Source organism: Haemorhous mexicanus, chromosome 7 (assembly GCF_027477595.1).
Source record: "Haemorhous mexicanus isolate bHaeMex1 chromosome 7, bHaeMex1.pri, whole genome shotgun sequence".
In the NCBI taxonomy this organism is placed as follows: domain Eukaryota; kingdom Metazoa; phylum Chordata; class Aves; order Passeriformes; family Fringillidae; genus Haemorhous; species Haemorhous mexicanus.
In genome coordinates this window covers 14157053-14170791 of record NC_082347.1, presented here as the reverse complement: position 1 = coordinate 14170791, position 13739 = coordinate 14157053, and the positions used below count along the sequence as shown (strand labels likewise).

Sequence of the window (13739 nt, the reverse complement as noted above, 5' to 3'; positions counted from 1 at the left end):
GGTTGGTATATAATACGCTTTATAAAATCAAAATCTTCTTACCAAGATAAAAAACAGGTTGCTTATACTATGTGGTCAATACAAAATGACAGGTAAAGCAAAACACTAAACATGATTCAACTGGTTCCAGTCCCTTTTGTTTTTTTCTTTAAGTAAATCTTCCCTCCTTTCTGTCTGGGGTAGGAATTTCCCAGAATCCCTGCTTTTCATTGCTAGTACAAAACCTGCTGATGATCTTTCTATTACTAGTCCACTTCTCACACCAATGGCCTACCATAAACAGTGACAATTCTCCTTAATATTACAAAGTGTGGTGCTCTGAAAGTTAAGAAAGATGCATAACTCCAATGGAAAAATAACTTTTTATAACCTTATTTTCAGTAAACAAGAAGTCTAGCAATCCTCATCAGATAACTGTGACACTCACTTATATACCATGTACTTTATCTATCCAAAATATCTTAGCATAATGCAATAATCTAGTTCTGGTTTTATATATATATATGTGGCAATTTATAACACAAGAAGTACTTCAACATTTTACAAAGTGCATGCGTTTAAACGAGCTTTGGTAGTTAGAGAAGCGAATGTTATAGCGTCAGGCAAACCAAAGTGCAAAGGTTAATAGAAATCAAAATTAGCATGTAGTTGATCTATTTACTGACTTCTAAATTCTGTGAGCCAGGTCCTGTGAACTAATGAAAAGGACAGCAGCCAGTACATTTGTTCCATCTTCTCTCAGCAACCTGCAGCTGTTTCATTTTGCCAAGCACTTTCTCTTATTCCTGTAACACCACTAGTTCCGTTTGGCAGTCTCGTTCTGGCCTTTTCCTGCAAAAGTGCTCTGCTCCCAGCCCTGGCACTGCTTCTTCCTATGCACCTTTCTTTGAAGCCACTGGAATTGAATGGCAGCTCTGTCTTCACAGCTAGAGTGTGTTCTGTTTCCTTAACTCACTCAAAGTCTTTTAATCTTGAATCAGCACCTTAATAGCCAACATTACTAATTAATTATAACACATGTTAACTCTGGAAACAAACGTGTGGCACTTTAGCATGTACTAAGATGTACTAAAAACCTGCAGAACATTTCCTCACACTTTTAGAGCAGGTCAAACTGAGAATCTACATTACTTCAGCATCCTTTTAATTTCTTAACATTCTCACAGTGCACTTCAAGGCTTTTTCAAAAGGAAAAATATATACTATATTCCACTCACCCGTGCTTAATATTCTTGCATATTGCTGTCCTCTCTCATCACAGCTATTATAATTGGTAAAGTGCATCAAAAATCTCAGTGTGTCAAATAATCGTGCAGCAGACCAAGACCTGTAAAATTACTTTCTCTTTTTCACTACTTGTTTGTTTGCTTGGATTTTTTTTTTCCTTAGAGAACAATATCACAGCATTGCATTCACTTCAAATTGTTTTGGAAACATCATGCTTACTGATGAGAACCTCCAGGAGCCTGATTTTGGCTTTTGTGTGCTTGTATTCAGAGTATTCCTCAGCCATTGGCACCCGATCTTCTTTCTGAGGACTCCTATGAAAAGCAAATAAAAGCACCATCACTTTCTATGAGTAAGAAGAGAACAATCTTAAAAATGAATTCTGCAACAACTAATGAGGATTGGGTTTTTTTACTGACTGTAAATGATTGAGATAATTTGACAGGACCAAAAAGCTCTAATATACAGAGATAAAGTCATATTTAAAACACTGAATTTTTATATACTAGACAACTTTCTTGACAGCTGTGGAAGCATAATTACTTGATTCTCAAATATGCAGAGAAGTCATAATAATGCTTTGAAAATGGTTACCAGTTACCACTGTTACCAGTGCCCATATACACTATGGTTTTCAATAAACATGTTTGCTAAATGAAGAGGAGGAAAAACAAAGTGGAAAATGTCCAGTATTTAACTCTGGGTAAAAAAAGCCCAGTGGCTTCTGGTTTTAAAATCTGACTGTTTAAAAATGGCCCAACTGCCAAGTCTATTCCCTGCAGACTGACATCCTCAGAAAGACTTTTAACAGCCTCCCTTCAGCTCAGGGAATATCCTGTGCTGAGGTGGGTATAAACCCATAGCAGGCATGTCCTGGAAGATCCCCAAATCCTGGCTTTCCTCACAGAAGACCACATCTTGAAGGAACTAAGCAGAGAGATAGATGGACATCTCCAGAGACCAGACATCTCCAGGGTATTTTGCTGCCCTTAGGTGCAGCCCCTTTGGCCTGCTCACCCCAGAGTGCCCACCCTCACAGAGACAAACAGCCCTGCCCAGCACCCAAAGGGGACAAGTCGAGGGCTCTGCTGAGTTACCTTCCTGTCTGTTTGTAGAACTGCTCCTCAAACTCTCGAAGAGCCTTGCGAAGCCTCTTCTTATCAGCTCTTGTTTCTCTGAGATGTTCGAGCAGAACTGGCCTGTGCAACACAGACAGAACATGAAACCCCCTTGTGCTTGGGAGGGTTGTGAAGCCCTGGATTTGGGCTTCTGCTCTGGCCCCTTGGCAGGCACTGACCAGAGCCCCAACACATTCCATACACTTCATACACAGTTGTACTCCTTCCCTTTTACTGGTGTTCCAGCTAATGAGGGAAAGGCAGAGACTGGTCAATGGAAGAGGAGAAGCATTCAGGACTGATCCCTGCTACTGGCCTAAATTCCCTGTGGAACGAATGGAGCTGACAGGGCTCAGTATCTCACAGAAGAAATGCTGTAACTGAATTACAGTCAACATGCAAACCCTGCTCCTGTTTGCAGCTGTTCCCAATCATTACTGTGATGCACTTGAAATGCTAGCGGTACCCAGAAGCACAAATTTTGGATGCCATGTTTTAGCTAGTATTCAGAAAACAAGGGTTTAGGCAGAGGGAGAATTCTGTTATGACATTTGCTCCTGGTAATTTTTTTTAATTTTTCTTTTTTTTTTTTGCATAATGACAAAATGCACAGATATATCTTCCCAGCATTTATGAGCAAACTATTGTACACATAGTTGAGTTACATAGAAATCTAAGTAATTTTTATTTGATCTCTATAGTGCTAGAGTCTACTTAGCTTCATTTATTTATCTAAGACCTTCCAATCAAAACACAAAAGAAAGATCCCATCCCCTAAGGTATGAGAACATATCTGTTCCTGGAAGGCACAAGTTACCTTTCTCTTCCTGGAGACAAAATGTTGTTTGAATAAACAGCTCAAACCACCAGGGTGCTGCCCAAACAATGAATCTCCTCTGCCTCCTCTCTCCCATAACAAAGCACTGAATCACCCCTTTGGTATAGAATATACTTATGCAACAAGTATGGCTCCTATTTCTCTTAAAGGCTCATATTTCACTTACAAAGTCTACAAGAATTATTTTAAAACATTTGGAGGGAAAACAGAGAGAACTTACATTGTTGCCTCATGTAAATTGGACATTGACAAGGCTGTTTGCCTGTAAACTTTCTTTTCATCCAGAGGTGAAATATGTGCAGGCTCACTCTCCTCCTGTGAGAAACACAGGTGCTCTTCAACAGGGAAGCAAGACATTGGACCAGATGATAACTCATGGCTGCTTTGAGAATGGTCTTCATCTGAGTCTTCTTCCTCCTGCTTGGGAAATGCAAAACATTATCCAATTAATTGTTTACATTACAATGCTTCCAGTAATAGACTGAAAACATAAGGAATTAGGATCTGACTTCCTGGATGCATTCATTGAAACAAACACACATATTGAAAGGTTTACCAGGTCTACCTGAGGTTGTTCATGAAAGCACTCCTGGGGTCACTGGGTTACTGTGCATTGCCTACCAGGAGTGAAAAGGACAGAAGCTGGCCCTGCTCCCAAGTATCTCCAGCCAGCAATTTATTTCTGTCTGCCCAAAAGCCCTTACATGTAGCAAAGATTTAACTAACATTCTGTATTTATGTAAGCAATGCAGTCTGGCTGAAACTTGTACTCCTCTTGTACACACATCTCCTGTGTGTATATTATATCCAGATGTTTTGACTGTAGAAAGAGTTGGAGGGAGAGAATCCACAGTTTTATAGACACTGGTGTTAACTACTGAAGTAGACTGATATTGGTGTCTTGCTCACATTCCTCCATCCTCAGAAAAAAAGTTGAGCTCCTGAAACTAAGGCTTAAACATAAAAACTCCACAGGGCAAAGCTCCTAACAAGCACCACTTAGGGGGAATTGCTGTGAAATTTTTCAATGAAATACCCGTGCGCAAGTGTACCAAGCTTTGCACTGTGATTTTTCAAAGAAATGTAAAGTTACTCTGTCATCTAACAAGACAAAAATAATTTTTAAAATTGACCTAGCCCCAACTACTATTAGATTTGTATTTTTGGTAGACATGGTAATTAACTTCCACTGTCTTCACTCACTATGAGACCAGTACTGCTCCATTGCTCCAATGTAATATTAAAGTACTACAAATTTCATATGTGTGCTACATGATTGATAAAAGCATTGTTGATAAGATATAAAAGTTAGATATAGTGACAGCAGGGTCCTTCATGGAAAGGGAGAGGTTTCCTTCTGTGTTGCAGATGTTTGCCATGATGGAAAACTAATGCCAGCCTTCAATGTCTTATCCAGCCCACTGAAGTTCTTGCCTCAGAAACTGCTGCTGTTCCTCTAGCATGTACAGAAGTAGAATTTTACAGAGCATTTTGAAGTATCAACACCCTGTATTGCCAATGAGCAGGGGTTTTGGTATCAGTAGTTCTATTGTTGCTGAATGGCAAAGAGGTACAAATCACACAGCATTTAGTATATTTCCTTGACATTGGATGAATTCTTTCCAACTTACAATTGTTGTGATCAAAGATGGAGCAGCCAGAAGTTTCTTGATAATTCTGTATCTGTCATAAAGAGGTTTCATGAGACTCTTTTCTTGCTTAGTTACCTAAAGAGAAATCATAACAAAACATAGCCCTCAATTTTTTTTAAAAAAAGTACATTTAAAAGATTCTCATTTTCTCCTGTAGAGCTGAGAAAGGTATTAGAAGAGTATGAGCATATGTGTATTTTGCTTCAATAGATATTCCATGGGAACTGTAATTTAATTGATGCAATTTATAAAAAGGAAAATTATCATTTGTTTTCTAATGGAGAATACCCAGTATGGTTTCTCACTTTCTTGACCCACACTGCCCAGGCAGAGGGTAAATCATTCTCTCTCTGAGGCTGCTGCTAGAGCAGGAGGAGTTCAGGTGTGCTGCTGCTGTGCCTTGCATTGCCAGCTCACCTCCTGAGCTGTGATGACAGCAGCAGGAATGGCACAGCCTGCCTGGGACTGGGCACTCATCAGCCCGGTGGGATGGGGAGCACCAAGAACACAGCACTGCAGCCTGCACATGGAGCTGCCTCTGTGCAGGATTGCTGCCTGCATTCCTCATCAGAGCTGCCTTCCACCATGGGCATTTACCATCTGTTCATTTACTTTGTTCTAGTCTTTCATGAGCACTTGGAGCATTGTTTTGGAAGAGAATACGATTTTAGATCAGGTGCTAAGTGCCTGATCCAGTCACAAATGTTCAAAATACAAAAATACACCTTAGGGAAACTAGCTGTGCACTTGATTGACTCACTGCATTAAGGAAAAAAAAAAAAAAGGAAAAAGTAAATTCCACAAGGAAAAAAAACACCCCAAAAACAAGACAAACCAGCTTCCCCCCCCACCCGCCCCAGCCAACCAACCCCACCATGCCATGACACCACATCCCCAAATAACCTTTTTCTCAGTGGTAAAATGTCCAAACAGTGACATTTGCTCCCTAGTCCACCATCAGCCTCTGCCCATCAGCCTCCACACCTATGAGAACTCACTGGTGCAATTTCACTGTTTTTTGGCACTGCAGAGAGGCCCAGGTGCACCCACTCTGATGAGTGAACACATGGCAGGTCTGAAGGACACAGAGTGGCTGATGGCACAGGCAATAGTCCAGAGCTGCTCAGACAGACAAATGCCTGGTCAGCAGGAGCAAGGGGGAGAGTAGACAAACACAGGCTGGTGACATTGCACACATCTGGTGATGGAGTGCTGGGGGACCACTTCTAGAGCCACCCTTCACTGTGGAATGTCAGGGCTTGCCTATCCCACTTCTCTTCCCCAGGCATCATGTTCCATTTAACTGCAACACATAAGAGCTCCAGGGAATGCCAAACAAGCCAGAACAGGTTTTGTTGGGTTTTTTTTTTTGCTTTAAACCTGGTCAGTCTCTCTGTCTGACCTTGTCAGGTAATTCTGGATAAAGATGGTGCTGAGCCATACCAAACATCACAGGGCAAATGTCAGCCCCAGCACACTGCACTGGGTTTCAAGGCTGCTGTTACAGAGCTGCTTCAGCCCTCAGAACACCCTCTCTGAACCCTGTGCTGCAAAGGCACCCTGTTACTCTCTTTCCTATCTCTGAATCAAGTCTCTTTTACCTCTACATTTCACTAATATTTCTTTTATTTTATTCCTTCTTAGGAAATATAATTTCTTCATACCCTTCTTGCATACTCACTCCATCCCTCAGTTCTCATTCAAAGCCCAAAGATGATGAACAAAAAGGAGGTCAGAATCAGATCATAATTTTAACAGCTGGCATTTTTTAGACAGTTTTTTAAGTTCCATTACCACAACAACTACTAGCCAGAAACAGGCATTCACAAGAATACAGACATTGATATCAAAAAGAAACTCCTCAGCTGTGTAGACAAATTTTCAAATCATCATCTCACCAATTATGGCATTTGTTTGTTTGCACCTACATTCAGATATTTAGTCCCTTGAAGAGATTTTAAGAAATAGTCCAAGTCCTGCTGTGTAGTAAAGGTAAACATATACAACAGGTCATGTAATTTTGTAGTTCATATCTGAGATGGTGCCCTATATAAAACCTTCCTCAGCTGATAAGCATTCTAATAATACATGATAGCAGAGCCAAATCTGTTGTGAATATATAATCTTCCAATTTTATCCTGAAATCTTGCATTTTCCAATCATGGAGAGATATAGAGCCACTTTTTATTTTACTTTAATTTCTAACATAAACCAAATTCATCAGTATCAGGAAATAACATTTATACCTGAAAATTAGTTTGAAATAACTAAAATTATGTTAATTGTATAAAATTAATCTAAATATATTTAAATATACCATAAATATTGGTGAGAGAAGTTAGATAATTTTTAATTTACCTATCTTTCCATGGCATACTTACAGGTTGTCCATGAATACTCTCAAAATATAGTAGACATTTCTGAAGATTGATTTTTTCCAAAGCCATTTGCTTTTTTGTCATATCCTATTTAAAAAAGTTATTTATAAGATTGTGAGTCAGGATTTCATGACAAGGGTAAAGGTACATATCTGTTTAATAATCTCTTCTTCCCAGATAAACATTAATAATGAATTCTATTTCTGTCTGCACTGAGGTCAATGGGGACTTGGCATTAACTTAACAAGAACAGAGTCCAAAATTACACTACATATATATTAAGTATGTTTAGTTGTAAAAAAAGGAGAACAACCACCATTCCAGACAAAATACTCAGAAACCTGAAAAAATGTTTAGAGATCATTCCTCAACTTTTTTATGATTCATCAAGAAAGAGAAATAGATTTGCCTTGGCTGGTAGGGAATGTAGAACATAAAGATCTAGCAATGCAAACCCAACCTGAAATGGTAAACAACTTCTTTATGCTCAAAGATTGCAGTCTGAATCACTGGTACCAAAAGAACAGTGACTTTTCAGTGTTGGTGAATAATCAGTATTTGTCCAGGTGTGTGCTGTAGGGAGCACACAGTGTAAGAAGTATTTGTCTCCTCCTTTCCCCAGCTAGAGCTGCTCCTGACAGTTGCATATTTTCACCTGGGCCAGAACACCAAGGCACACAGGATGTGAATGTCATTTCCCACAGTCTCTGCCAGGTCACAACAGAGCCACCTGAATTAGGGGCCAGGTGCTCTGAGATGTGGGGGAGATGAAGTCATGTGAAGAACCATGGACTTGGGGCACACACACAGGGGGACTTTCTGCAGAGAACTGATGGCAAGGGGGCTTGTAGTGACAACTAAAAAGTGACTACTAATTAGACCCTACCTTTAAAAATAAATCAACCTTGAAGTGACACTCTTCTAATATCAGAGCACCTTGCTATTAACTTCAACAGGAGCAAATCCTTTTTTCTTTGATGCTCAAATGCAAAAACAGCACAGAGCCATTAATCAGAACTGCTAATCACATTTTCCTAAAAGGTCTGCATGAGTTAATCACTCTGAAATCATCTGTCATTCATGTTAAGAGATGAGCTGCTAACTAGAATGCAGGAATATTATAAATCAGCTAATTTGTTTATTTATAGCTAGTTCTGCAATTAATACAAGGTTAATTCTTTCAAAAACTATTAAGCCTGGAGCAGCTGAATGGTTGGGAAGAAATGGGGTGATCATTAATATTGATTTTACACAAGAGAAACGATCTCAAGAGGGCTTAGCATTTGAGCCTATTTCATTAGCTCATTTTATTAGCAATCTCAAGACAGGTTGGTATTCAGCTAAGCAATAGCTGATAATTTCAAAATGAGAGAAGGCAGCTGGAGTCACAAACTACAGAATTGTCTGAGACATCTTAGGACTGTAGGCTACGTACAGCAGCAGGAGATTCAAAGCTAATTAAATAGAAACACTGCTTCATAGCCAAGGAGAATATGAGCTGAAGTGGGTCAATGATGAGAAGACAGATACATAAAGGGAGCCAGTCTGAGAAAAGCCTTGGGGGACAGGCTGCAAACATTCATACAGCAGGCAAAAGTTATTTGTCATATACAAAGAAAGAAAAGGAGGACTTCACCTAAAGATAAGGTAGTAGTTTGGTTTTCATAACTTGGAACAGAAGCATACAAACTGCTGTGTACAGTTATCTTCCTTACTAATCTGTTCTGTTCCCTGCATGCTTATGCCTTAACGGTCACTGTTGTTTTTCCAGACAGAAAATACAAACTGGGGACAGAAGGACAGACAGTCCAGTGAGGGCTGGGCCTGCCCAGACCCTGTGAAAGGCAGTGCTTTGTTTCCATGCAGGCACAGAGTCAGGTTCCCAGGGCCTTGGTCTGTCACTTGGGGATGTGTGGTGGCTCATTACAAAGCAGCATTTAACACAAACTTAGAAACAAAAAGTATAAAGAAAGGCAGCAAGTGACATGACACCTCCATAGAGCAGTGCCAGCTCCCATCAGGCCAGCTCCAACCCTACCCCTCTGGGAAAGGCTGTGAGCCAGAGCTGAGCAGCACAGAGCTGCTGCTCCCCCAGGGGACTGAGGCACAGTCACAGCCCCAGCCACCCAACACTCACATTGGATTCCAAGTTGGGAGTTGGGTCTTGGACTTGTTTTTTGGGGGATTTGGTGCAGCTTTTTCAGTAGTATTATAAAAATTGTGTTTATTTGCTTTTTATCTCTTGAACTCCTACATTCATGCTCTTAATCTTTATTTTTTTCCTAAAGCCTTGTAGCTAAACCCAAGGTGAACTATTACATAAATTACCATCTCCCAGTATATTACTGGGAGGTGGCAATTTATGTAATACAAACAATAACAGGTGGCTACCCCTTTGTGAGGTACTGAGCCATGCACAGGCCAACCCCAATTTTCTCTTTGCCTTCTCATTCAATGACTTTACTCACAGGCTTTTTGCAGGAGGGCTGTTTGGTTCTGGAAACATATTCTGCTGTTTCCTATTCAGGCTTTGTGCTCTGTGCTCTTTAGACATACTGGGATCTTACTCTGCACCTTTCTAAGGACACACATGCTCTCACTTGTATTTCAGCAGGGCTTTAGAGGTTTTGCACAGTGAACTTCAGGGGAGAACTTGGCAGGCTTTCATGGAAATGCTATCTTTGTCCAAAATAACTAAATACCCCAAAAAAAGAAACGTTTAGCTGCTAGTTAGTTTACTATTAATCTAGCTCAGATTCTAGTGCAGGATCTAAATGTTCTGTAGAAAACAAAATGTTGCACATAAAATATATCTACAGTAACACCAAAGTTATTTGTAGCTGAAATGAAGCCTTTGATCTCTGCTGTTACCACAGACATCCTTGATTCATTTCGCATCATCGGAGCCACAAACCTCATTCTCTCCCAAAAGTCCAGGATGACTCATAATCAAAATCCAATCTTTTTTGATGTTATGCTTAGGGAGCTACTAAAATATATCATTTTGGAATAGATAAATTTGAGTTCATGTTATTCCTGCTCAAGTCTCTGTTCCCCGGCAGTTTTGATAACTGTTACCAAGCACCTTTGCTAATAGTTTTAAAAACACAAGTTCTCTCCACAGGAAAACAAAAAGAAAATTCATAGGATCTAAAAAAAAAATTGAAAATATTGTCATGTGCAAACATTTAATTTACATTACCTCCTTTTTTGTGAGAATATTTCAAGCCCTCACTGCCATTTCCTAAATTTAGAAGGTTCTCTTGGAAAATTAGGGGAAGTCCAAAAAAATTGAAAAATTAGTGGGACAGATACCCACTTACTTTTATAAGAAAGTTTTTTGAACTGGATTTTGTCAAAGATATTTGTTTTGGTGTCATCTGATCTCACCCCATTAATAAAAAAAATTAATGACTGAAAATATTATCTTACAGTCTGCACTGTTAGGATGTTAGAGCTATGTACAGAATAGCATGGTTTTGTTGCTTTTTTTTTGTTTGTTTTCTGTTATGAAACACATTTTCCATTTCATTTCTCTTTCTAAAAAAGTAGCACATAAAAAGAAACAGTTAAATAATCAGTCCTGTATGTAGCACCCAAGATCTGAGGAGTATGGCATTGTTATGCACAGTCCTGGTTCTTATATAGCAAATAGTTTTTTGAGAACCAAGAATAGAAACAAAACAAAAATTAAAAATTATCTCTTCTGGATACTCCCTGCTACTGAAATCCACCCAGAATAATTTCTTAGTTCTTGCATAGTTTAGCATTTGGTACTTCACCTTCTCACCCCTTCACCTTTCTAATTCATCAGCCAAAGTCTAAATGTTACTGGCAACACTGAGATTTAGGTACCTTTGAGGGCAGAATTTTCTGTCCTTCTTGGCTGTAATAGCATTATAGCAGCAGCATCCTCTGACAGCAAAAACAGTCCCCAGAAGGGGGGGTCTTTGGATGGTACATATTGTTTTAGAGAACCCCATATTGTGCCAGGAATGTGAAGGCACAGCAAAAATTTAATTTGTGTACTAGTTTTAAAACAAAAACTGATTTCCCAGCCAAGCAATCATGTTCCATGGAATACTGCTGCTACATTCAGAAGAGTAGTTGAGAACATGGGGGAGAAGGGGCAGGATCAGCACAAATGTACAAGGTCAGGAGAGCAAAGCAGTCGGAATGGTTGTGCTGTCTCTGTCACCTCAGTGCATGCTACTGACTCTGCAGAGGCTTTCAGCATTTCTCAGCTGAGAGGGGATCTTTATCATCAAAATACCTTCAGGAATGTTTTTAGTCACACAGTTTCTGTGGACTCAAGGTGCTTGTGCTGCCGCCACTTTCAGTACACCAGATATCCAGTTCTGGGCACACAGCCTCATGTCAGCTGGTTCCTGCAGTGCCTGGCAAATGGTTTCACATGAGCAGAAACATGCTCAGTTTCTCTGAGCAGAAAATACTTAGCACTGCTTGAACAAGCCTTCTGCACCTCAGCAATTCTTCTCAAAAGAGTCACTTCTGGAAACTGCTCTGGAGCTCCTAGCTCACTAGAGAGAAAATGCACTGCAGTGCCAGCAGACGGAGGATGTGCACTCCCTGGCACACCCTGAGCCAGCCACACACCAATATCTGCCTCAGGAGAGAGTTCTGAGGGAACAGCCATGCTTCTTAAATACCTTAATAGTCTCAGGAAGGTTGAAGTGTTGTCTTTTCTCCTTTAGTCGTCTCAACACACTCTCCATGGTTTCTTCCACTGAGGGAGCTGGTTCCATGCTTGTGACCTCCTGTGTGCCAGCCTCTTTAGAGGTGCCACTGCCTTCACACTGCTCATTTCTTTGGGGCACTGTGGAGGTACAGTTTTGCTCTTCTGACATTCTGAGTTTCAGCTCTGAAAGGCAAATTGCATGGCAAGTAAATAGATTAGAAGTATTTGCAAAGGAGTTTCCTCTGACACTACCAGGGGAAAAAAACCTGAAACTTTCCTACTCCTTGCTAACAATTATCATACCACAGGCATGTAGGAAAGTAATTCTGCTTCACTTTAATGTGCAACATCTTTTGCTTCCTAGAGCAATTTAAACTGTCCCTCTCCCTTCCAGAGGCCACCCTGCCATGCCAACCCAGCTGCTCAAGTGGTCTTCACAAGGGGAAGCCACCCCTTTCTTGAATGACTTCCCTTGGCAGAAGAGCACCTGAGCACCCCAGCAGGAGACAGAAGCTTCCCAGTCAGCAGCCTGCCTGGATGTGATAAAGCATGTAACTCTATTATATTGACACCAAGCCAAAGCCCCTGGAGCTCCAGGGACCTGCACAAAGCAACAAGGAAATTGAATTTAAATCTGAATTACCTCCCATAAAACCAGATTTTGTTCCAAGCATACACCTGTCTGGTGAAGGACCTTGGGCAAGGCAGGAGATTGATGTCCCCACCTGTGTTAAATTTGTTGAAATCCATGCAGAATCAGTAACGTAAATTTTTTAGCTGTGACAGTCTGAGCATATAGGCCAGTTTTATGGGGAAAACCAGTAATTTTTAGTCAACCCATAGAGCTAGAAAGGATAGACAAGCCTTGAAAATTTGAAGAAGGATCTACAAACATTTGAGTGTTTTCTATGTCAGTTGTACTTGGCATGTGAACCTCATTAATCTGGCTTCATTTAAAAGCAGTCCCAATATTCAGGGCAATAAAAATCAAAGGCTGTCACAGGATTGAGGCATTTGGGGTGTGAAAGTGAGGCTGATCTATGAAACCTAGACCCTCTGGACAGGAGGTTGAGCAGTTGAGTCAGAGATACAATCTTCAGAAAAGAACCATACAGATTGTCCATTTCTTTGCATTTGCCCTTCCTGGACTTGCAACACAGAGTTCAAGGGGAAATAATAATAGTCGTCATCATCATCATCATCATCATCATCATCTAGTAGTCATACAGGATAGTAGTCAAGGGAGAATTTCCAGAAGAAATTTACTGAAAGATAAGTTTCTACTTCTTTATTTACCACAATCACATCCTCTAAATCTACATTATTAACTACATCCAGAACAGAGATGAAAGATAATACTACAATTTATTTAGTAGTGAGAATCCATTTAAAACAGAGTAAAAAAAGGATTTAGATAAATTATAAATAGCCTTCAAAAAAAAAAAAAATCAATCAGTCTTGGCTACAGACTCTCCAAGGGAAAGCATCTGATACACCCACAGATGTTAATGGAGTGGTATGCAGACAGTCAAGGGCAAAACCTGACCCTCAAGGCCAAATTTATTATTAAGGAAAGATCTGTTTTTATGATCAAAATAAATTAAATCCTTAGAGATGTGTATCCTCAGTCCTAAAGAAACAGTTGTACCTACATTTGTGCTATTACTAGGAAACTTTTAACTTCTGTGTTTTAGACCTTCATGAAAGTGCTCAGAACAGCATTGCCTTTTGCATGAATGTTTAGAGTGATGAGGGAGAGACGATGGCTTTTTCCCCTTCCCCTTTCTAGCCTTGGTATGGAGGTTGAACTGGCTCCCTTTAATCCCT

The 13739-nt window shown here is 40.1% G+C and overlaps 1 protein-coding gene across 9 annotated transcripts in view; it reads right to left on the bottom strand.

Annotated features, from left to right (window-relative positions):
- Positions 1-134: 134 nt before the first annotated feature.
- FAM13C (family with sequence similarity 13 member C) overlaps positions 135-13739 on the bottom strand; it is an 89321-nt gene continuing 75716 nt past the window's right edge. For 4 of the 9 annotated variants that reach the window (XM_059851149.1, XM_059851153.1, XM_059851151.1 and 1 more), the window contains 6 exons: positions 11884-12095; positions 7217-7300; positions 4815-4910; positions 3404-3603; positions 2325-2426; positions 135-1541 (listed from right to left, as the gene is read on the bottom strand). In XM_059851149.1, coding sequence (XP_059707132.1) covers positions 1418-1541; positions 2325-2426; positions 3404-3603; positions 4815-4910; positions 7217-7300; positions 11884-12095 — 818 coding nt within the window. In that variant the 3' untranslated portion in view covers positions 135-1417. The remainder of the gene's footprint in view (positions 1542-2324; positions 2427-3403; positions 3604-4814; positions 4911-7216; positions 7301-11883; positions 12096-13739) is intronic. The other 5 variants (XM_059851150.1, XM_059851157.1, XM_059851158.1 and 2 more) reach the window with 3 other exon arrangements.